Consider the following 25124-nt stretch of genomic DNA (forward strand, 5'->3'; position numbering starts at 1 on the left):
TGAGACAGAGTTTCTCTGTGTAGCTTTGGAGTCTGTCCTGAAACTTGCTCTGTAGACCAGGCTGGCCTCAAACTCACAGAGATCCACCTGCCTCTGCCTTCTGAGTGCTGGGATTAAAGGTGTGCGTCACTACCGCCCAGCTCATTAATACAGTTTTGAGTTCAGTTAAATTAATTAATAAGGACTCTTAGTTTGATATAAATAAATTGCCTATTTGTTTTCTTAGTATAATTTTAGAATTTTCATTTTTCAGAAGGAAGTAATGACTCTGTAGTACATAAAGTTAGAGCCTCCAAAAATATATATTTATTTAGGTCCTGAACCTTAGACTCTTATTTTGCAGTGGTGTCTTTGCAGATATAATCAAGTAAAATGATGCCATACCTAAAACTAATACCCCTACAAAATGAGGGCGATTTAGACAAAGACACAGGGACAATCGCCATGCAAAGACTGGGGCCAGAGTGCTAGGATCACAGCTGGTACCTTCTGGAACCTTGGATGCAGACATCGGATATGGATTCTGCTTCAGAATTTCCAGAAGGAACCGACTCATTTGACATTTGCATTTCTAGCCCTGGAACCATGAGGAGGACATTTCTGTTTTAAGCCATTAAAGTTGTGGCCCTTTGCTGCTGCAGCCCCAGGACATCATTCAGATTTGGGGATCCAGAAGAGGGTTACTGCAGTAACAAACACTGGAAAGTATGGAAGTCTTAGAATTGGGTAATTGGGTAAAAGAAACTGGAAAAGCTTTGAGGTGTGTGGTGAGACAAGCCTAGTTTGTCTTAAAGAGACAATTTCTAGAAGTTTTGATACTGTGGGCTTCATAAAGGAGAGAAATTGACCTGGGGTGGATGTAGCTCAGTTGCTAGAATGCCTACCTGGCATGCATGCCTCCTGACTTTGAGCCCCACAATCACATAGCGCAGGTGTGGTGGCACACGCCTCCTCTCCCAGCACCTGGAAGGAGTTCAAGATCGTCACTGATTTAGTCAGTTCTGGGTCAGCTTGAGCTACAGGAGACACTGTCTCTAAGTAAGTAAACTTGGAAAAGAGGAGAGAAGGTTTTTAGGTACAGAATACATGTATTATTGTATATGGACTATTTCTTCTAAAGAGGTCTCAAATAGAGTTGAAGAACATATTACTGGACACTGGAAAAGGGTGACCCTGTTAGGAGGACCGTGGCAAAACTATGAACAGTGTTGGGAATACAGTAGAACATGAAAGAGACGAGCTTGACCACTTCAGTGAGCTGTCCACGCAGTGGGGAAGGAAGCCTCATTGTGAGGGAGGGTGCAGACAGAACTATCAAGTAAAGGAACCAGAACTTACTGGCTTTCAGAAGTACTTCCGCATGTCCATCCACATAGTAGCCTGTAGGCTTCCCGTGGTGTGACTAGATACAGGATGGGAGCCACAGATCTAGTCAGCCATCTTGGCAGAGACTGCCAGCTTTGATCAGAGGGGACAGACATGAAGCGATGGGAAGAAAGGCCGTTGAGTCTCTGGGGTCTTACTAGGTGAAGATGGGCCACTGTGGCTACTTGTCTCCTGATGGCTAGTCGCCTTTAAGAAAAGGGAAGGGCCGGGCGGTGGTGGCGCACGCCTTTAATCCCAGCACTCGGGAGGCAGAGCCAGGTGGATCTCTGTGAGTTCGAGGCCAGCCTGGGCTACCAAGTGAGTTCCAGGAAAGGCGCAAAGCTACACAGAGAAACCCTGTCTCGAAAAACCAAAAAAAAAAAAAAAAAAAGAAAAGGGAAGGATGACTGAGTGGCTCAGAAGCCACAGTGGAGCTCCCAGGGCAGTTCAGAGGCTGGCGGGTCTTCCACTGCCACCAGAAGCAGAGGACGTGGGACCTAGTATTGGGGCTAGAGGTAGTGACTGTCCCTAGGATTAAGAAAGTGAGACAGACCATCCTGGGAGGCCCAGGGGACAGTCTATTAGTGTCACAGATATTACTCTTCAGACTTGAAATCGAATAGAAGGTGGCCTGCTCGATTCCAGACTTACCTTGGACTAGGGTTAAGGTTTGAATCTCACACATCTCCTACAGTCCTGTGGGCTGAAGACGTGGTCACCAGCCTGTGATATTACTTACTGCAAGGCATTGGAGCCTCACTGAGGAAGTCAGCTCACTGGCTGCATCTTTGAGGAGATACTGGGCCTTGGTCCTTCCTTACCCCTCTTTAACTTCCTGGGTGCAATGGGGTGAGCGGTCCCCTGGCCGTGCATTCCTGTCATGATACACTGAGTGCCTCACCCCAGCCTGAAAGCAGTGGGACAAGTGACTACGGGCTGAAATCTCACAACTGAGAGCCTCAGTACAGTTTTCCTTCCAGATGCTTCTTGAGAATTTTGTCACAGGAGTGACAGCTGACACACAAGTGCCAGCCACCTTCATCCCTCTCCTCTCGTGTTGAGAACGGAGCCATCTGCTCCGTGTCCAACACACCAACTTGTTTTCTAGCATTAGAGGTTGATCAGAGAAACATGTTACCCCAAAGTGCACCAGAGCCCTGTTTCTGTCTAATTGTCTAATTTAGATGATGCCTAAGTGAGATGAGAGTTGATGCTATTATTGTGGGTAGAGGGACTCGCCAGGAAGCCGGATGGTTTGAGCTCTCTCCCTGGATCCCACACGATGGGGAGACACAACCGACCACTGCACGTTATTCTGTGGTCTCCACACACGCCTCCTCCCCACAGTAAACATATATTCAGAAAACTGAACCTATTAAATAAGAATTTTGGATACAGTGGAGAGTTTTCTGCTTGAGAAAAACCTAAACTGTGGAGGACTTCAGAGAAGGTGGAGTTATGACTGCTGAAAAAGTGCTTTGAGCGCCTAACTGCTTGTGAATGGGACCTTGTTAAAGGAATGTCCTTGTAGATGTGGTTAAGATTAGATCATGCTGGGTAAGGCAGGCCACAATCCAGTGAACATCCCATGTCTCTAAAATGAGGCAGGTTTGGGACATGGGAGAGCACTGTGAAACTGGAGGAGGTAGAGATGTCTACAAGGCAAAGTGGTTGCCACAAACACCAAAGGAAGTTAGGAGAGAGGCAAATAACTGTCTGCTTCAGAGTCTCCTGAAGGAGCTAAGCCCTGATAACATAACATCTGGCTTTGCAGGGCTGGAGAAATGGCTGGGTAGGTAAGAGCTCTGGTAACCCTTTCAGAGAGTTTGGGTTTGAGGCCTGGTACCCAACAGGGGGTAACTCCAGTTTCAAGGGGATCTGATGCCCTCTTCTGGCCTCTGTGGGCACTGCATGCACACCGCGTACAGACTTGCAGGCAAAATACCCATAACACATAGAGTAAGAAAAAAAAGAAGAAAGGGGTAATGGCTTGAGCCTCCAGATCTGACGGGGAAACGGGGAAATAATGACATTCAGTGTCATTAGTGACTTTTCTGTTACTGTGATAAAACACCATGACCAAAAGGGAACTTAGGGGAGAAGGAGTTTATTTTGGTTTCCAGATCCAAAGGGAGAACCCAGAACAGGTTGAGGGAGACATGGCAGCAGGAGGCTGGAACAAGAGGCTAAGGTCCCACCTTCAGCCACACACACAGCAGAGAGTGAGCAGGAGTGGGCAAGACTGTAAACTCTCCAAGCCCATCCCAGGGATGTCCTGTTTCTGACAAGCCTCCTGTCCCAGCATTTCCACAGCCTCTGCAAGAGCGCCACCAACTGGGGACAGTGCAACTCGGTGAGCCTGTGCGGACCTCCAAATCACACCACCACACCCAGTTTGCAGCCGTTTGTAATGGCAGGCCTCCAAACTAATAGAATAACCACAATTCTTTATTCAAGAAATGCGTCTCTGCTTTTAAGATTTCCTCAGGAGTGATTCCTTATTTTTTTTATTCTTTATTATTGCTAATATTCTTATGTGGTATATAAAATGGGTTTTTATAGGTTTTTTTGTTTTGTTTTATTTGTTTCTGTAGTGCTGAGGCTGGAACTTGGGCCTTCTGCATGCTAGGAAAGTGTCCTGCCTGGGAACTGCACTGCTAGCCTGGCCTTATGTGCTGCTTTAGTTTGTTTGAGGGAACTGCTGTTTGCTCAGTGTACAAGTACTAGAAAACTCAACTGTTTATTTTCTGTAGCTATGATATTGAATAATGTTCATTGCACAATATTAGTTTTTAATTGACTGATTTCTGTGAACTCCAGTAACATCATTTTGTTTTTAAGAGTGGCTGTCTTCCTAAAACCCCAAAGTAGAGTTCATATAAATTCATAATTATTGCATAAAATTTAAATGATAAGAAGCTTAAAATGTGGATTATTTTAGGAAAGTCTTTTAACAGAATTTCAAATTTTTCTCATTTCAAAATTACTAAAATCTTACAAAGTTGGCCAATGAAACTGGACTAAATTTAAATATATTTAAGGTATTTAGTATAAAAATAAACCTTACTTTTAAAATTTAGAATTTAAAAGAATGATTTGCAAATATATATAAATATACTTATATACTTTAAATGTTGCTATTTGATGAGAAAATACTGTTATAACAAGGGATATTTATGAAGAAAAGAAACTTTAAAATCACTCATGTTCACTATTTTAGCATAATTTTCATCTTTGTATCTTCTAAATGTATACATGAGATATTTAGTTATGATTAATAATTATATGCTCTTCCTTTTGTGCATTAACTAGGCCATCTTAAAATAGCACATTACTTCCTGAGAATATTTCAACATATGCAGAAACTGGCCCTTGTTTTCTGAAGTCAGTTTGTGGCTACACAGGTTCCTGACGCGGTCTCTGAAGGCTTGCCCTTGAAGTGACTGATGACGTTCTTTTATGTTCTGTTGTCTTTACTCAGCACATAAATGCACACCACGCTTACGAGGCTCAGATCTCATCGATGGCCAAAGCCATGTCTCGCTTAGAGGAGGAGCTGCGACATCTTGAAAATGAGAAAGCAACAGCGTTACACGATCTGTCATCTCTCCGGGAACTTTGCATTAAGCTCGACTCAGGCAAAGACCTCATGACCCAACAGCTGAATTCCAGAAGCCTGGAGCTTGAGAGGGTAGGTGCTGACAGGGATGGTTGGGCACGTTGCGTTGGGGAGTCCTTCAAACACGGTGTCACTTTACGGTCCCTCTTCCTGTGTTCCCCGTTCGTTCGTTTTGGTAAGTGGATTTGACTACAGATTCTCTGCCAAGATTTGTCTGTCAGGCGTAAGGGTGGGGAGGCTTGTCCAGGGCGGAGTCCTCACCTTCGTGCCTGATGCTCTGGGTCTGGTCCCAGTGCTGCAAGAAAGCAGAAAGGATGAAAGTGGGTTTGGGATAGATGGTACTTAAGAGAGTAGGCATTTTCTACCTGTAGATCAGGAACATCCGTTCTTTTTCTGGTTCAAAGTAAAATTTGAAAGATTAAACAGTTTGGTTTTTTCTTTTTTTTTTTTTTTTTTTTTTTTGGTTTTTCGAGACAGGGTTTCTCTGTGTAGCTTTGCGCCTTTCCTGGAACTCACTTGGTAGCCCAGGCTGGCCTCGAACTCACAGAGATCCGCCTGGCTCTGCCTCCCGAGTGCTGGGATTAAAGGCGTGCGCCACCACCGCCCGGCTAGTTTGGTTTTTTCTAAGTTGAATTTTTCTTGATAAAAAAATCTCAAGGCATTTAAATTTTTAGTTAACTAAATCTCCTTTACTGGACTTCCCCATTCCCACATTGAGACATGACCTTGAGCAAGCTGGTGTGTGTTCTCACAGGAGTATGTCTTTAGGGTTCACTGCCTAAAGTCACAATACTGAGAGGTAGCAATACTAAAAGAGTCAGGTACTGCAGAGACCAGAGAACCTCATTAGCTGATGGGCCCAGGGGGCGGAGGGAGGTGCTAATCAGTGAGGGATGAAGTATGCCTTACAGCCAAATAAGCCCTTAGTAAAAGTAGCAAAGATAGCTTTAAATTTGTGATGCTTTTCTTATGACTAAAGAAATGTTTTGAAGTCTTCAACCATTACTCAGAAACGAAACAATTGATGTCAATCACTATTATATTTTGAGATAAGTAATTTTCAGACTAAACCTAAATTTTTACTACATTTGTTTTTTTTTTTCTGTAGGCAATGGCAGAGTTGGAAAATGTAAAATCAGAATCAGAACTGTTAAAAAAACAACTGACGAGTGAGAGACAGACAATTAAAAATCTTGAAATGTTGTTAGCTACAAACAGAGATAAAGAATTTCATTCCCATTTAACCTCCCACGAGAAGGAGACAGAAATCCAGCTGCTGAAGGAGAAGTTAAGCCTCTCGGAGAGCAAACTGTAAGTGTCAGGGAGCAGCCTGTGTGGGGAGTGCTGACCACAGGTGCCTTTTCCACTTCTGTGGTAGCGAGGGCCGTGTGGGAATGTCACACAGACCATGGTACCTGGCTTTCTTGCCTGGTGCCTCCGGATCCAGAGGACTAGCTCAGGAGCCGTGGGGTTTGAAGCTGGAGGTGTGTACATCTTCCTCCTAAGTGGTGTGTGGCAGTGGGAGGGGGAGTGAGCTGCAGGGGAGAGCCTGAATTTGAGTAGAGAGCAAAGGCCTCAGTGGGGGAAAGCATGTCAGGCTGAGCCGTGTTGTAGATGGGCAGAGGCTTAGAGCAGGTGAGATCCGCTCCTCATGAGTGTGTTCGTCACCATCGAGGAGACTGAGGATGAGGTGATCCTAGAAGGAAGAGCCTGGGCTCGAGAGCGTGCAGAATGGGCTCTTTACAGGGATTTAGGGAGTTGAAAACAGGGTTCTTCCTGAGGCAAGAGGCAAGGAAGAACCAGGGAAGACATTTTACGTCCTGTGTTTCTAGTTCATGGGTTCTGCTGCATGTACAGCGCATGCTACCAACTCCGTAATTGATGGTAAACCAGAAGAATGTGAAAAAAGCCAGGATCTGTGTCTGTTCTTAAGTGACACCTTTGTTTATATTTGCACTTGATTCTACAAACAGATCATTCATTTTTTATTTCTAAGATCTTTGCATTTGTTCTTAAGGACTAGCCAGAGCCGAGAAACCTCCATGCTTCGGACTAAAGTGACACAGTTGCAGGCAGATTATGATAATCTGAAAAGGCAGATTTCAAACGAGAGATATGAACGGTAAGGCATCCCTTTTTAACGTTACACAGTATTCCTATGTATCTTCTATCCTATTCCATGAGTATTTCATGTGGCTTGCAAATAGCAAGCTTCTTTAGTATTAACATGTAAAGTGAATTTCTTGGATAATTCTCCCACAGAGTAAAAGATTCTGTAAGGACAGAATCCCTGCAGTAAGGACAATAGCGCTGCTGTAGACACACTTCCTGGAGCATCCTGCAGGGAGACAGTGCGGTGTAGACAGGGAGATAGCAAAGGTCCCTGCGAGAGCCCCCCAAATACAGTGCATTCGGGAGCTCTGAAAGCATATTATCGTGAGATGATGATACGATCGTACCATAAGAGCAGCTGGCAGGTATGAGCTGGGCACTCAACCAGCACATGACTGATCATCATCCCAGTCCCTTATGCCTACATGATGGGACACTGGGGCACACTTGTAATGATGCAAACGTATCTGTTCAGTTCAAAGCCCGTGCCCTTAACCTCTGTAATGTATTCCCTGCTCCTTAGTCATGTTCATGCTCACAGTTCAGTTCACTTGCTTTGTGTTAAAACATTGAGTCCCTAAATATTGCTTAAACAGTTAAACCACGCCAGATGTAGTGGCATGCACCTGTGTCCCAGCGTTCAGGATGCTGAGACAGAGAAATCATGAGCTTAAGACCAGCCTGGGAGACCAGTGTCCAAAAAGAAATGAGTTACCATTAAAGTCTAAATTTGCAAGTCAACAGCCAAGTTGTATTTCTCTGTTGCTCTTTCTTAGACACCCAAGATTTGTTCTCAAGTAGGCTAAAATTGCCTATTAGATCATTTAAAAGATGTACTCCTTCCCCATTTGCATGAAAACTTGATGAACTGCTGTCTGAAGTGTACGGGGGATTTGCTGTGTCGTCAGTAGTTGGGGCTTCAGATAGAAATGAGCTGTACTGCAGCACTGGTCTGAAAGCTGTGCTGATTTTCTGAAATTTGGAAGGTAGAATGTTAAGCTGTATAAAATGATTTCTCTTTCTTAATGATAACCGCACTTTTCTGTAGTTCCGAGACCCTCAGTCACGCTCTCTATGGCCCCGAGTTAAAGATCTATCCCCTTTCCTTACCCCTGGGCCTCAAGAACATGCCTTCCCTGCTCTTTCCCATCAGACTAAGAGAAGCACTCTCATGGGGACTGTCACCCCACCCTCAAGACAAAACCTGGTCCTTGCGGGTGGGAAGAGACAGGAAAATAATCTAGTAACTCAGTGTGTAACCCTCAGAGGCCACAGTGCACTAGCAGCGTCCTGGGTGTTCGTTCACACTTCTTGGACTGAGGGAGAAATCTGGAAAGAACAAGTATTCCAAAAGTTCCTTTGACAGGGTGATATTGAGAAAAGAAAGGGAGAAGGGACTGTGCTAGGAAGGAAAGCTGTACTGAGTAACTCAGGAAAAGGCCCGGGCCAGAGACTGGGGAGCCGCAGAGGAGACGGTGGGCACCGGCAGACTCCAGACACCAGGAAAGAACATGTGACGGAGAAGTGGGCTCTTTGGTCTCTGACGTCTGGGAGACTTGAGCACAGAGAAGGCTCGTTAGGTGTAAAGAGAGATGAGGAGGAAGCCTTCAATGTGGAAGCACTGTACTCAGCGGGGGACTGCAGTGACAAGTGAGGGACATGCAAAGGACATGTGATTGCTCCATATGTAGATGTTTAAATGACTGCCTTTGAGCAGATACACACATGCGCACACACATACAATAACAAATGTAAACAGCATGTGCAGGCATGATGGTGCATACCTGCAGTCCTTGAACTCAGTAGGCTGAGGCAGGAGGATTGTGAGCTTGAGGCCAGCCTGCCCTAACCTATCTCAAGAAGCCAATAAGAAGTGTGTAACTGCAGGAGTAGAGGCAAGTGTAGAATTTTATGGACTTACTGGAGGATGAATTTCCCCTCTGCTGGAGTCATTAAAGACCTTGTAAAGCAGGCTCTGGAGAAGGCACTGGTGTGGGAATAGGCAGAAGCAGAGGGCCCAGTAAAGATAAGACGTGGCTGTGAGGGTAACCAGGAAGGGATAAGGGTGAAACAGGTGCTAACTGTACCAAGTGCCACAGAAGCAGACTAAAGGCAGGAGCCATTAACAGAACACTTGAGAAATACATTTTTAAATGTATTAAAGCGTAAAGAAAAAGGTAAGCTCTCCTAGAGTCACTATTAATATTTTTAGTTTAATATCTAGTTGTATATCAGTTTTTTGTTTGCTTTGGTTTGATTTTTTGAGACAAGGTCTCTCTCCTCCTGCCTCTGCCTCCCAAGTGCTGGTGTTACAGGCATGTGCCACCCTGGCTGGCTTATGTGGATTTGTGTGGTTCTGAATGTGTACTTGCTATCCTACTTTTTTTTTAGTAGATGTATTGTGATCATCATGTTTCTAATATATTATTTTGTTGATGTCCTAATGTTATGACTTGGCTATAGCATAATTGCCTTGAACAGTTTCTTCTAATGCATATTCTTTTAACTGAAATATTTTACCCACTCCTGAAAAAAAAAGAACTACAGATTAGGGCTGGAGAGATGGCCCAGTGGTTAAGAGCACCGGCTGCTTGTCCTGAGGACCTGATACCTACATAGTGGCCCACAGCCTTCTATAACTAACCCTCTTATGGTCTCCACAGGCACCAGGCACACGTGTTATGCACAGACATGTGTGCAGGCAAAGCACCCATACACATGAAATAAAAATAAATCTCTGTATATTTTAATCCTGCAGATTTGGTAAAAGTATGTAAAGCTAGGCCAGGCATCTTTATCTACTTGTAGTCCAACTTCTTGGGAAGAATGAGACAGGAGAATCACTTGAGTCCCTGAGTAGTCTAGGGTAGCCTGGGGTAACATAATAAGGCCTCATTTTAAAGACAAAATAATAAACTAAAATAAAGGTAGTAGGAATACTAATCCACTAATATACTAACACATGTTGTTTAGTTGACTAATAACCCCAGTAGCCACTTTGTGAGTTTTCATGGTGCTTGCATATAATCTCTTCTGTGATCTTCACTCACAGAGAACGAGCAATCCAAGAGGTACGTCGACTTGGTCTTCCTATGTCACCTCTGAGTTCTACTCTGAGATCTCCTTTACAGTCCCCTGAACACATAAATGCATAGTCATCAGGAGGTATGTATCAGATCCCAAGGACAGGTAAAGCTAATGTGTAGTTGTAAAAATTTTGGAATTGTTGTCCCTGTCAGGGAAAAAGAGATGGCTTGGAAAGGCGTTCAGGGGAGTTCCCGGGAGCAATGGAAATGTTCTGTGTGTTGGGGACATGGCAGCTGTTACCTGGTCCGTGCACTGGTAAACACTCATCAACTGATGATGCAATCTGTGCATTTCACTGTGTGTCAGTTTTACCCAACTGCAAAGGAAAGAGTTCGGAATGTGGGTCTGTAAAGGAGCACTTGCCTTGCATGCAGGAACCTTGGGGTCATTCTTAGCCCTGCAGAGGAGTCATGGGGTTGGAATCAAAGCCACCGCAAATTGCTAAGAAATATGAGCTGTCACAGGATGATATAACCAAGTACCAAGTACAAATGACATCTGATGAGAGTGGGAAAGGCATAGGGACAGAACGGTGAGGCACGGTGCACTCGGGTGGGCAGGAGTGGTGAGCTGTAGGGAAGTAACGTGGGAGAGAGGTTTGAAAGGTAGTGTGTGCGGTGAGGTCACATGCAGGTGTAGACTTGAGTCTAACTCAGAAGGGGCCTGGAGTCTGTCCTCACTGTAGGGTGGATCCAGAGAGGTTGAGTGGAGTCTTGTCCATGGTGGATCTGCCTCACAGCTGTGCCTGAGCCACACAGGAAGTGTAGGAACCAGACATAGGAAGAGCAGTAAGAGTTTGAAATGGATCTCAGGATGAGTTCAGAAAGCTGTGTTCCCAGTTCTTAGGAGGTGGAAGCAGGAAGGTCAGGAGTTCAAAGTCATCCTCAGCTGCATAGTGAGTTTTTGGCCAACCTAGGCTACATGAGACCCTGCCTCAGACAGAGAATCAAGAAAAGGCGCCATATCTGAGGTACATGGCTCACTGGGATTAAACTGAACACAGCTGATGTGCACCAAGACAACGCGTATTACCTCCCTTGGTTCTAGCCACAAGCTCTGCTCTGTTAAAGCCTAGAATCTTTGTTGTTTGTTTTTGGATTTTATCAGTGAAACTGTACGTTTCTGGCTTCTTATTCTCAGTGGTGCATTTATGAGATCCAGCCACTGATACATGCGCTATGGATGGTTATTATTGCTGCACAGTGGAGTACCCTGATGTGAACATACACCATTAGTTTACGCTCTATGCTTGACAGGCATTTGGTAGTCGTTAGGAAGAGCGCCCTGAGTATAGACTTAGGACTGAAATTGCTGAGGTCACTTTTGTCCAAGCTTCCATAGACATGAGGATCTGATACCTTCGGCCGAGATGGAGGTTAAGGAGTGTACTAATTCCCTGGAGATAGGAAAGAAGCCTGAGTCAGACCCTGGCTGTGACAGATAGTGACGAAGAATGCACACTCACTGACAGAAATGGTTGAGTCAGTTTCTTTAAAGTGATGCATTTCTTGGCCTCTTTTAATAGAAGTGCTGTGTGTAGAAGATAATTAGCATTTCCTCAGAGGCTCAAAGTCCCTTACAAACACTGGTTGCTCTGTGCTTTCACATACTGGGGTCAGTGTTTAGTGTCCAGGTCTAAAGATGCCTGATTGCTACTTTTTGCCTTAATGTTTACATTCTTACAACATTTACTTTTCTCTTTCACCTTGAGTTATTGCAGATTTGTAGATTCCCTAAAAAATTCCTGGGGACTCAGGGATTCTTGGGCTTCTTAAAGAGCCTCCCATAATAGGGCTGGGGACCCTTCCCCTCACTGTGGGAGAGTGCTCACCAAACAGCAACGAGGCCCTTGGTTTGATTCCCAGCATCTAGAGTAAACGTTTGTGTACATGTGTGTTGTGCTAGCCTGTCTGTGAACATGTGAAGTCCAGATGTCAATGCTGGATGCTCTCTTGCTTTCCATCCTACTTTTTCAGGCAGGGTCTCTCATTGAACCTGGGGCTCACCACTTTAGTTAGATTGGGTGGTTAGTGAGCCCCCGAAATCCATCTTTCTTTGTGTCCCCATCTCAGGGGTTACCCAGGGGCCAGCACTTATGGGAGGGGAGGTAGAGATCTGACCTCAGACCCTCATCTTTCGTGGTGAGCACTTTACCTGCTAGCCCGCCTCTGCGGGGCATGCTCCACCTAAGTTCGCTGTTGATACCCATCAGCACTGTCTAGGCCTGCTTCTCCACCCTCACCAGCACTCACTTCCCGGAGTTACACCCCTCCTAGTCTATGTGGTTAGAAAACCTTCATAGCTGTTAACAGATTCACAGCTTTTAATTTTGTAATAATTGGCAGTTCTCAGCGTTGCAACTTGTTTATTAACCAGTAATCCAGTTTTGGAGCTGTTTCTGGGTAATGTTACTGAAACTAATTTGAAAGGATTTCTCCAATGAGCACTCAGAAACAAATGACATACACATGACATAGTTTCTCAGCTTAGTAAGTCTCTAGTAGTAAAAATATATAACCCAATTTTTGCTCTGATTTTCTTTATATTAATACCACAGGAGATAGGAAAACCTGTTTTTCCTAGTGCCACCCAGTCAACACAACCCTTCTGGCAATTTGTTCTCCATCACACACCAACTAGGTGTCCTACAGTTTTACTCCATTCTTTACACTGCTCTGCCTGAAGACAGAGTCAGACCCCATTGGGAAGGGGTCAGTTAACAAGACTCCTCCCATCATCAGGTGCCAATACAGCCCCAGGAGAATGTGCTTCTGACCTACCTGCTGTTAAACCTAGGGTCCTCCAGGTTTTCCTCCCAGGTTTGATTGAGTTTGCCAGGGGCTCACACTTTGCTTATGGTTACCCAGTTACTCCAAATGATAGCAATGAATGGCCGGACAAGCACAAGGTACAGGGACCTTGTATGGCTTCCATTCTCTCTCCAAGCACAACTTCCAAGTGTTCAGCTCTCTGAAAGGTCCACTGGGGCCTTTACAGAGGCTTCTGTACATGGCATAACAAGCTGATACATCCTCAGCATTGGTCACTGGGCCCTTGGCCTTCCTCCTCTACCCAACGTCACCTGCCTGGTGAGCAGCCCCTCCCCGAAGTCCTCACCGTTAGTCTTCTGGTCAGCATCCCCAGAGTCACTCTTACCGCTCAAGTACTTCCTGGGAGCCTTGGGCCAGGTACAAGGGGCAGAGACCAAATGTATAGTTCTCCTTTAGCCCCAGTGTCACACGGGCACACTGAGGGACCCTGGGAGTAAGCAACCCCAGATGATGTTTTCACTGCTTTCGTCATGATGTGTCAGTACTTCGGGAAGTAGGGTGGTGCTTCTTACATGTGAAGAGGTTTGGGAAACAAGTTTTCATTAGCGACTGTAATTAAGACACTATTGAATTTAAGTTTTTTATTACTATGTTAAATAACTATCATTTTTCTCTTCACTCACCTTTTAGAGAGTGGTTTTCAGTGAGTTCCCACGGGATTTTTATGAGAGCACAAGAGAAGTGAAATATTGAAGCACTTGTTCCTGTGAATCATGAACATGGACACAAATTCTACCTCTGTCAGCCTTTATTTAAATCAGTGGATATTTATGTAAAAATGTTTAGTTTAAAAGAGTCCTACATGTATATTTTCATATATGTGAAAAAAGAAAATATGTATTAATAATAGTGCTTAACTGATGTGATATGTGTATTTTTATTATTCCCAACTAAAATTGCTTCTTAAAATGTTTATACTGTGAATTAATTTAATGTACTCACATTATGCTTTAATAATCTGTTTGTTAAAGAGCCATAGTATATGCATGTAAATATCCTTCCATTATTTAGATGTGTTCAGTTTTCATACCTGTTCAGTTTTCAGACCCATAGCTTGATGAACTAAGAGAACGGTCCATTTGATGCTTTTCTCTTAAGTAACATCAATCTATATTTGCTGTCTATCATCCAGGGGCTTATATTTAAATATCATCTTAATAGCAGAACTCCATTTTTTTAATAAGAGAAAGAGTTTATTTGAACTTATGGTTCCAGAAGGTAAAGTCCGCCAGGGACGCGTGCGGTGAGCAGCAGACATAGCAGTAGAAGCAGGAAACTGGGTGATCACGTCTTGACCGCAGCACAGAGCAGAGAATGAACGGGAAGTAGGGAGGAACTGTGTGCTCCGGAAGCCCTCCCCTGGGACATATCTGCTCCAGTAAGGCCAGGTGTGAGGTGTCTCAGCCTGTGGGGTACATTTCTCATTCAAACCATCACGTTTTGTTGATGTAACCAAAAATGTAACTGATACCATTTCTCCTTTTCCTGAGATACTTTGTTATTTCTGAAGTTTCAGACCTGAAGATCAAGAAGTTCGGCTACTTGTTTAAAATTATTTATGTTACCATCAACTTAGAAAAGTATCTCCCTGGATGTAGAGCCCTAGCCAATAGGATATTTCTTGCGTTGAGCCTTTGAATGTGCCTAGTGACCTCACTAGCAGAACTCCTGATAAAGTAGTTATTGTAATTAATTATTGCAATCTGGAAGAACTATGGTGGAAAAGATACATTTGTCTATGATACACAATATTTTGGCTGTCATGTGGACTCTTCACATGATACAATATTTTATTAGAATTAAGTTAAAATATATTCAGAGTTTTGTAAAATAATAAAGTGGAAATGTGGGGTATTTTTTTAACTAATTAAATTCTTCAGTGTACTGGTCTAAAATTTCAAAATATGAAAGCATTTAATGTAAACATAAACAAATATTTTTGTTAAAAGTCCGATATGCATCTGACAACACCATTTGTGGCCTCTAGTAACTTTCAGAATAGTATGGAAACACCATCCCTATGGCATATAAATTAAAAACAACTTCTTACAAACTCACTTTCAGGGTTGTAATTTTAGAATTTAGGTGTATGTAAACATCAAGAAAAGAACAGAAGTACAAAATAGAATGTAAGATACAAATACTAATCATGTTTCAGCTGTTCACATTTGAAGAAAATCCTCTTTTCAAACTAGATTTCATTATGATTGACAAAGAATTTAAAAGTCAGCATAGACAAGTGAAAGATCAACTGTGAACAACATGTTTTGTTTCCTCATGGATTAAGAAACTGGTTTTCGTGTGCAAGACCCTGGAGGTAGGTAGAGCTCCTTGTGTATCTAGTGTGCCTGGGATGCTCAAGACGTGCCCTTTGCAGTTCTTCCCTGCACATTTGAGTATAGGACGACTTACTCTCCACCATCTTTGGGATTTTATTCATTCTGTTTTTGAGTAAATTCCTGCTTTATAGCAAAATACCCGGGGGTAGGGGGCAGCATTTGCAACGTCGTTTGGAAAATCTTTTTTAGTAAATGCACATAAAAAATATCCCCACCTTTTCCTCCAAAGCAGCAGCAAGACACACTTCATTAAATGTTCATTTTTAATGTTTTCTGTAATTATGTGTCATTTTCATAATTGTTATTTTATAACTATCATACTACAGTTTTTAAAAAATGATTTTAATTTAAAATATCGTGTTCTTTTTATAGATTTTTTTTAACTTTTGTTTTAAATGATTTTAAATCATGGAGCTTAACTATAGATTTACCAATAAACATACCAGTCAATTTGCCTCCTCTTTCTTTCCAATTGTTTTATAATTTTATATTAGTAATACTCTTAATTCTAAAATTAAGTAAAATTTACTCAAATCAAACTTCATCATGGTGGGACTTGGGAAAATCCTTCAACTTTGGTGCCAGCCACCTTTTTAAATAACTCATTTAGAAAATAAATAACTCATGTATTTCCAGTTCAAGATATAAGACTTTAAATCAAAGTCCCTATTGGGTACGCTGTGAACAAAGTGCACTAACGTGTTTATAGTTAGTCTTCTCACTGTAAGTACTTTGTGTTGACAGTTCCCCTTACCTGTACCACCTGTCTCCCACCTTGTTTCGATTTATCAAACAGCTCAGCCTTCTCCCCATTTAGAAGTTTCTCCCACATGGCTTACTGCATCTTTCTACCATCAGCTCTACCTAACATCAGTCTTGTTATGTCAGTGTCTTTTGGATCTGCACATTGTAGTTACCTGGAGGACTTCAAGGAAAACCCACACCCGAGCCCCTACACTACAACAGATGGATGAGAATTTCCGTGAATAGGGCAGTCTCGTGCTTGAGCAGGTTCGCAGGACTCAGCATGGATGAGCTCCTGTGGAGAGGGGCTGAAGTATAGTCAGGAAGTGACTGGTAGCCCCATGGCAGTCATGCTGCTCTTGAATCTGTGGGCACATCGTGTCTGACTGAGTAAGACCGTTGATGACAATTCTCCCTCGAGCTGGAGAGCACTTTTTTACTGCAGCCCATGGAATTCGGCATGTGGTTTTCTCATTTTCATTCAGTTCTAGGAAATTTCTTCTTTTACCTTGTTGATTTATACACATAATTTCTCTTGCTGCTGATTTATAGTGTTATTCCTTTGTGATCAGCTATAATTGAAGGACTTACTTTAATTTTCTATATCTATTAAGACATGCTTTGTGACCTACTACAGGATCTGTTTTAGAGAAAGGTCCATGGCTTAATGCACCTCTTTGTTGTTGTTTGTTTGTTTTATTAATTTTTTTCATTTGTTTTACATAACGACCACAGTTTCCCCTCCCTCCTCCCCTCCTGGTCCCTTTCTCCCCTCTCTCTTACCTCCCCCCCCCCCATCCACTCCTCCTCTGTCTCCATTCAGAAAGGGGCAGGACTCCCATGGGAGTCAACAAAGCATGGCACATCAAGTTGAGGCAGAATCAAGCTCCTCCCCCTGCATCAAGGTTGGGTGATGCAACCCAGCTTGGGGATTGGGTTCCCAAAAGCCAGCTCAAGGGCCAGAGACAGATTTTGGTCCTGATGCTAGGAGCCCCACAAACATACCAAGCTACTCAACTGTCACACACATGCAAAGGGCCCTGGTCGGTCCCATGCTGGCTCTATAGCTGTGGGTCCAGAGTCAGTGAGCTCCCATGAGCTCAGGTCAGCTGTCTCTGTGGGTTCCTCTGTCATGACCTTGAATCCCCTGGCTTGTACAATCCTTCCTCTTCAACAGGACTCCCAGAGCTCGGCCCAGTGCTTGGCTGTGGGTCTTTGCATCTATTCATAAGTTACTAGATAACCAATCTGATTACAGAAGCCCAGTTCAGACACCCTCTCCACTATTGCTAGGAGTCTTAGTTGGGGTCATCCTTGTGGATTCCTGGGGGTTTCCCTGGCACCAAGTTTCTCCCCAACACCAAAATGGCTCCCCATTAAGATGTCTCTTTCATTATTCACCCCATCTGTCCCGCCCAACCTGATCCCCAATGTTCCCATTCTCCACCACCACCCCTCCCCCAGTTTACCCAGGAGATCTCTTATATCTCCCCTTCCCAGGGAAATCCATGTGTCCCTCTTTGGACCCTCCTTGTTACCTAGCTTTTCCGGGGCTGTGGATTGTAGCCTGGTTATCCTTTATAGCTAATATCCACTTATGAGTGAGTAAATACTATGTTTGTCTTTCTGGGTCTGGGTTACCTCACTCAGGATGATTTTTTTTTTCTAGTTCTATCCATTTGCCTGCAAATGTCATGATGTCATTGTTTTTACTGGATCAACCTCATCTCGAAGCATCAGTTTCCTAGACTAGTCAGTGATAGGAATGGGGCAGAACTTGCTTTTGGAAGCAGCTTCTCCTTCCCATCCTCCCATCTGGAGCTGAGCAGCTGCAACTTTCTTCTTACTTTTCTGGTCAAAATAATCACTGTGCTGAAAGGAGATGCAAAGAAGCAGATTAATTCAATCCAGGGGCTGGAGAGAAAAGTCATCCATATAATGTCAAAAGATGGTGAAACCAGGGAGACATTCAGCAAAGGATGATGTGGTGGTTTGAATGTAATTGGCCCCCATAAGCTCATAGGGAATGGCACTATTAGGAGGTGTGGCTTTGTTGAAGTAATTGTGGCCTGTTGGAGAAAATGTGTCACTGTGGGGATGGGCTATGAGGTCTCCTATGCTCAAGCTCCGTGTGACACACAGTCCACTTCCTGTTGCCTTCTGATCGACATGTAGCCAGCACCATGTCTGCCTGCATGCTGCCATGCTCCCTGCCATGATGATAATGGACTGAACCTCCGAAACTATAAGCAAGCCACCCCAATTAAATGTTTTACTTATAAGAGTTGCTGTGGTCATGGTGTCTCTCACAGCAATTTTTTAATGATTTATTTATTTTTATTTTATGTACATTGGTGTTTTGCCTGCATATATGTCTGTGTGAGGGTGTCAAATTCCCTGGAACTGGAAAAACAGACAGTTGTGAGCTGCCATGTGGGTGCTGGGAATTGAACCTGGGTCCTCTGGAAGAGCAGTCAGTGCTCTTAACCTCTGAGTCATCTCTCCAGCCCATAGCAATTTCTTTTCACAGCAATATAAACCCTAACTAAGACAGAGGTAAAGGCAACCTAAAAGAAAAAAATTAGCAAATGAAAAATAAGCAAGCCTGACCACATGTTTAGACCTCTCAGATACAGTCAAATGACCAAACCTAAGAATCTGTGAGGATACAAGAAGGAGCTAGTTAAATAATAAAGGCTTGGAGAATCTAGTATCTGTAAAAATAATAGAAGAAAAAAGTAGAAGTAATGTGTCCTGCTTGAAGCCTTAGCCAGGTCAACAAGACAAAGAAACAGGATGTAAATAGGAAAGGAAGAAGTCAGATCCCTATTTTCAAACAACATAATCCCATCCCTAAGAACTCCAGAGAACTTAGTTCTAAGAACACTTTCAGCAAAGCAGCCGGGTACAGAACCAAGTATCAGTGGCTTGTGGTGCTTGTTTTATTATTTGATGATATTCCTATCCTACTTTGAAAAGAGATGGGGTGAGTGGGACCCATGAATGCCAAAGAGGCCAAGGTATCTGAAGGGATTAGAGAAAACTGAAAGGCAGCATATGTAAAATATATAAAGAAACACGAATATTCAACACCCGGAGCCAAAATCATCCACCCATAAATAAACTAGTGAATCAAATAGGCAGTTCTCGAAAGAGGATGTATAAATGGCAATACACACTTGAGAAAACGCTCAGCATCCTTAGCCATTGAGGAAATAGGAAGTTAACACTGCCTTGAGAGTCCAGCTTGTCCCCGTCAGCACAGCTATCAAGAAAACACAGCAGTGCTGGTGAGGATGGGGAGAGACAACTCCTTACACACTGCTGATGGCAGTGTTCACTTCAGTGTGGAGCTTCTCAACAAAACTAAAAGGAGAGAACAACATTGGACCCAGCTGGACTCCTGGGCATATGCCTGAAGGACTCTGTTTACCACAGAATGTACCTCCATGCTTACAGCTGCACTATTGACAACAGGCAGGATGTGGAACCAACCTAGATGTCCATCAATAGATGAGTGAATAATGAAAATGTGGTGCGTGTATGCAATGACCATAAATAAAAATGACGTCATAGTTGAAAAAATTGAGTCAATCTAAAAATCATATTAAACAGGGCGAGGCTCAGTTACTACATGTTTTCTTTCATGTGCAGAATATACATTTAAAATTACATACATATATTTTTCTGTATAAATATTTGTGTGTGTGTGTGTGTGTGTGTGTGTGTGTGTGATGAAGCTAGAATGGGAGTCCTGAAGAGAAGGATGGATCTTCCAGGAGTTGAGCAAGGAGGAGGGAATGTACCTCATGTGACCCACAAGCAGAAAGAGAAAAAAATATATGTGCATATATATTTCATATACGTGTATATGAAAATGCCACAATGAAACCATTACTTTATCTATTAACCTAAAATATTTTTTAAATGTTTATTCTGGTAAAAGTAACAACAGAGTAAGAAAACAGCCATCACAACAATATGGCTTGATAGGCATATATGTATGTAAAACTCCACCCCAACCAAAACTACACATTTTCAATGAGACCACTAGCATTTAAATGATAGACCACAAGCCGGGCGGTGGTGGTGCACGCCTTTAATTCCAGCACTCGGGAGGCAGAGGCAGGTGGATCCGAGTTCGAGGCCAGCCTGGTCTACAGAGCGAGATCCAGGACAGGCTCCAAAGCTACACAGAGAAACCCTGTCTTAAAAAAAATAACATAAAATAAAATAAAAAAACAGACCACAGGGCTGAGAGTGCAGCCCAGTGGCAGGCCTCTTGCCTAGCATGTATGAGGTCCTACACTCAATTCTCAATAACAAATACAACTCAAGCCACAAAGGGAACCTAGGAGTCAAAAGGGTTAAACTTTTTTTTTCTGACAATAAAAATTTTTAAATAAAATTAAAAGATGGGAATTCTAGCACTTGGGAACTAAAATTTTGCATAAATTTCTCTTGGGTGAAAGAAATCATAAGAGACCAAATGAAATGGAGTGTACCTAATTTCATCCCAGCATACAAGAGTCAGAGGCAGGAGGATTGTAGTGGGTACAAGGCCAGACTGTGGTCTACAGTCTCAAAAAGCCAAAATTAAAAAAAAAGAAATTACGAGAAATTGGATTATTTGGGACATAGAATGAATGGTAATGGATGTAGAATCATCTGGGGAACAGATAGATGGTATGTCATCAGAAGATACACAACTTCAAATCTGCTAGAAGAAAACCACTAACAAACGTGTAAACATTTACCTCAATGTTAGGAAAATGCACAGCGACCTCTCCTGCCTGCTGAAAAACAAGACAGAAAATAGGAAATCATAAAATCAACCACAAAAAGTAAGATTAACAAAACCAAGGACGGATGAAGTGGGTAAGTACTATGAAAATTTAAAATGCTGAAATTTAGAATAAAAAATATGAAATTCAGGCGGAACAACATGCAGTAAAGACAGTGGGTCTAGGATTTGAGTTTATGAGCAAAGTGATGCGTTAGTATCTGAATGTTTCAAGGATGCTGGCAGGAAACAAGATTCTTGGGTCAGGAATAAAGGCCCTTATTACTCATGGCACAGTGGGCACCGTAAGCAGCATATCTGCATTGGTCTCTTTGACTCCTAAGCCCTTGAGGCATGTAGAGAGGTCCAGATAAGTATCAATCATGCAGAGGGTCACATCACAGCAACACTGAGCTTTGCAAACCCATCACTTTCCTAGCAGGTGCAAGTAAGCCTGCTCTTTGTAGACAATGCCTCACCCCTCAAGGCTGCTTACCACAAACACAAGTGCTGAGATGTTCCTGGGTAAGCATCAGGGAGGGCCTTCACTTCATTGGACACACTGTCTTATATCGGCACCACAGGCTGGGAGCAAACCTGTTCAATATTAAAGGCTTATCGCAATAGGATTCCCAGAATCAGGCAGGATTGACCTCTGTCATACCTCCCAAGATCCTGGAAACAACTAGCTGTTGTGGGGAGAGGTTGTGAATACCATCGTTCACACAACTAGGATGGAGCCTAAAGTCTTTCCCCTTTAGGTTATGATGTCAAACAGCTCTACATCATCATTACATTGTCTGGGTAAGAAACATGGGCAGTGACAATCACTGGCCAAATTTAGCCTTGTCAACCATACATGATACAACTCAAGTGTGATGGTTAATCTTGTCAACTTGATGAGCTTTAGAATCACCATGGAAGCAAACCTCTGGGCATGTCTAGGAGGGAGTTCCTATATAGAGTTAAATGAGGTAGGACCATCCACTCTAAATGTTGGTAACGCCGTTACATGGGCTGGGGTCCTGGAGTGAATAATAGAGTCAGCTGAACCCCAGCATTTATCACTCACTGTTTCCTGACTGTGGATGTCACATGACCAGCTGCCTTGGACTCCTGCCACTGGGCCTTCTCTGTCCAACTGTGAGCCAGAGTCAGGCATTTTATCACAGAAACAAGAACAGTAACTAATACATTGGGCAGCGCGGCCATCAGGAGAAGCAGGTGAATCTGTATCCGGTTAGAAAAGCGTGATGCTAGTCTGTGTTTGGGGGTGTGCAAGGCAGAGGCCATGGCTGGGAGACTTCCACTCATAGCATTTAGGGGGGAGCAACATGGTTAAAGAGCAGTCATGGCCACATGAGTGTGTTCTCCGGGCCTGAACAGCAGCAGGTCGGTGGTGGCAGCAGATTGGTGGTGGCAGCAGGTTGGATGCCAAGCCACTGCAGTTTCCTGATTCAGGCCCATCATGTGATGAGCTAGGAAACTGCAGTGTTGGATCTGGGAATAAAAGGAGCATTCACCGCTAGGGAGTTGGGCCCCTTAAAGGATGCTGATTTGGGATCACAGCAGATGCTCAAGTATGGCCCATTCTGTCTCAGTACCTAAAAGTTCTGACAGGGAATAAAGCCTCCCTTTTGGTGTCTGTTTCTTTAGGTACATCATAAAGCTGCACACATTGTTCTCAAGACACCTGCCCTGGCCAGCACCTCTGCACATCCTGGGTTACTAGCCACTCTGCTTCTGGGGCAGTGAGAACACTCCTGGGCTGGGCACTGAGGCTCATGCCTCTGACTTGCCAGCCCACAGGACACTGTCTAAACTCGAGGACGGAGGCCCTTCTGCCCGATCTTGGCTCACTCACTGGTGACAAATGGTGTGAAGTTTGTCCCTCTGACCTATCTCTTGCTTTAGGCTGTGACTGGGGTAATCCTTGATGGGACTTACGAAACAGAGAAAAAATGTGTAGATGGAGAATTTCCGCCAACGCTTACAATGTTATTTTTTATTATAATAAACACAAAGTTTAGGTCTTGAAGTAGAACCTGCAGCAACTGCTCTACTAATTCCTAACCACACTCTCAACAAGTGTCCTTATACCCACAGAGCAGGGTAGTTCTCACCCCACATCAAGGAAATTTCTCTTTACGACAGAGGGAGATGATGACAGAAAACCCAGCCAATGAAAATGCAGTTGTGGAGACCAGTCCCAGTGGATACAGCCATAAATGCCACACCTCAGGTGTGGGAGAGGGGACAGAAAGATGGTCAAAGTCAAAGGAGCCGGGAGTTTGCTGTGAGGTTGTAATTCTTAGACATGTCAGAAGCTACACCCATGAAGTCTCACCAACACGACTGCCTACACATGAGCCACACGAGGATGAAACAATAGCCATTTTTTAGTGTACAATTCAATGGCATCAAGCGTGTTCATAATGTTAAACAACTGCCATCACTTCCCATTTCCTGAACTGTTTCTTTCTTTAAAAAAAAAACTTTCTTTTTATTTATTCTTTGTATCTTTCACATCAGGCATCTCGATCCCATTCACTTCCTGTCCCTGCATATCTATCCTCTGACCTTGCAGCTCCCCTCAGATGAAATTTAAAAGAAAAACAAAATCTCATCATGGCAGCTGTAGTGTGACACAGTGAGTCACACACTAAACCCTTTCGTCCATATTATCTTTACTTGCAAGTGTTCATTGCAGAGAGTTGTTGATTTGGTTCAAGGCCTCTGGTTTCTGCTACACTATCATTGCTGGGCCCTCACTGGAACTCCTCTTGTTTATCCTGCTGTTGCCCTGTGTTGTGGAGATCCTGCAGCTTTGGGTCTGCAGGATCAGTCCCCTCACATGCTCCAGCAGATCACAGATGGGGTAGATGTTGGAGTGGGCCAACCCATAACCCTGGTTAGCCTGCCCATTCTTGTCCTTGCCACCAGGGTGGGCTCTCTTGCATTACCCTGGAGAGTTCACGCCTTGCAGCCATGCGCAGGGGGTGAGACCAGCTCTCCTGCCCTCATGTCTTCGGAGTCGGATCTCCCATACTTACACCTTCAGGGCCAGCTCTACTGTGGTGTCCAGGCATAGCACAGGGGCTACTCCCCCGAGAGCCGCAGCAGACTAGGGGCAGGGCCAGCTCTCCTGTTCTTATGACCTCAGGACCAACTTTCCCACCTGCCTGAGGTGTTGATGAGGGGTGCGCATCTCTCACCCATCCATGTCACCACATGACAGGTGAGTAATGGGGACAGCTCTTCCATGCTCACAATATCGGGCCTGGCTTGCCCACACCTCTGCCAGTGGGGTTGGATATTGTGGTGCCCAGGCGAGGTGCAGGGCCTGCTCTCCCAAGTGCTGCAGCTGGTGGCGGGCTGGGGCAGCTCTCCTGCCCTTCTGACCTCAGGGCCAGCTCTCCCACCTGACTCAGGCACTGATGGATGGGGGTGAAGGGTAGGGGGGAAGGCATCTCTCCCCTGCCCATGCCACTACATGACAGATGAGCAATGGGGACAGCTCTCCCATGCTGACAACTTCGGGGGCGGCTCACAACTGTTTCATTCTTTTTTTTTTTTTTTAAGATTTATTTATTTATTATGTATACAGTATTCTGTTTACGTGTATCCCTGCAGGCCAGAAGAGGGCACCAGATCTCATTACAGATGGTTGTGAGCCACCATGTGGTTGCTGGGAATTGAACTCAGGACCTTTGGAAGAACAAGCAGTGGTCTTAACCTCTGAGCCATCTCTCCAGCCCCCTGTTTCATTCTTAAGGTACACATGCTTTTGTTTTTTAAAGGCTTTATTTAGATTTTTTTTTTTTAAAGATCTAGTTCACTAGTGGGACTGGCCCAACATTTTCTTTCACATGTGAGAAACATTGTCTTGCTTTTACTTCAAAGTTTTTCTCAAGAGTTTAATAGATTTAGCTCTTACTTTTTTGCTTAACATGTATTTTGAGCTGATTCTTGTATAATTCTTCTGTGCATAGATATTCAGCTGTCCTTATATGTCGTCTTTTGTTAGTATGACCTATGAACCAGTATGCTTGAGAAGTCAGAAGAGAGACATTCTGTCAAACATGCCACCTTCCAAGCGGGAAAACTTAAGAGCCACTTTGGAAGTTTCCATTAGTCTGCAGCCATACCGCCCTGAACATGCTGGATCTGGTCTGAAAGTTTCTGTTAGTCCAGCATAAACGTCACAGCTCCTTGCTGACTAGTCCAAGGACTGAGCTGTTGTC

At 43.8% G+C, this 25124-nt stretch overlaps 1 protein-coding gene across 1 annotated transcript in view; it reads left to right on the top strand.

The window, feature by feature from the left end:
* Positions 1-13927, top strand: part of Cep135 (centrosomal protein 135) — a 60632-nt gene extending 46705 nt beyond the window's left edge. The window contains exons 22-26 of the mRNA XM_059276043.1: positions 4847-5056; positions 6093-6295; positions 7002-7106; positions 10149-10261; positions 13645-13927. Of these exons, the coding sequence (XP_059132026.1) occupies positions 4847-5056; positions 6093-6295; positions 7002-7106; positions 10149-10251 (621 nt within the window). The 3' untranslated portion in view covers positions 10252-10261; positions 13645-13927. The remainder of the gene's footprint in view (positions 1-4846; positions 5057-6092; positions 6296-7001; positions 7107-10148; positions 10262-13644) is intronic.
* The last annotated feature ends 11197 nt before the right edge of the window (positions 13928-25124 follow it).

This window comes from Peromyscus eremicus, chromosome 10 (assembly GCF_949786415.1).
Source record: "Peromyscus eremicus chromosome 10, PerEre_H2_v1, whole genome shotgun sequence".
Taxonomy (NCBI): Eukaryota; Metazoa; Chordata; class Mammalia; order Rodentia; family Cricetidae; genus Peromyscus; species Peromyscus eremicus.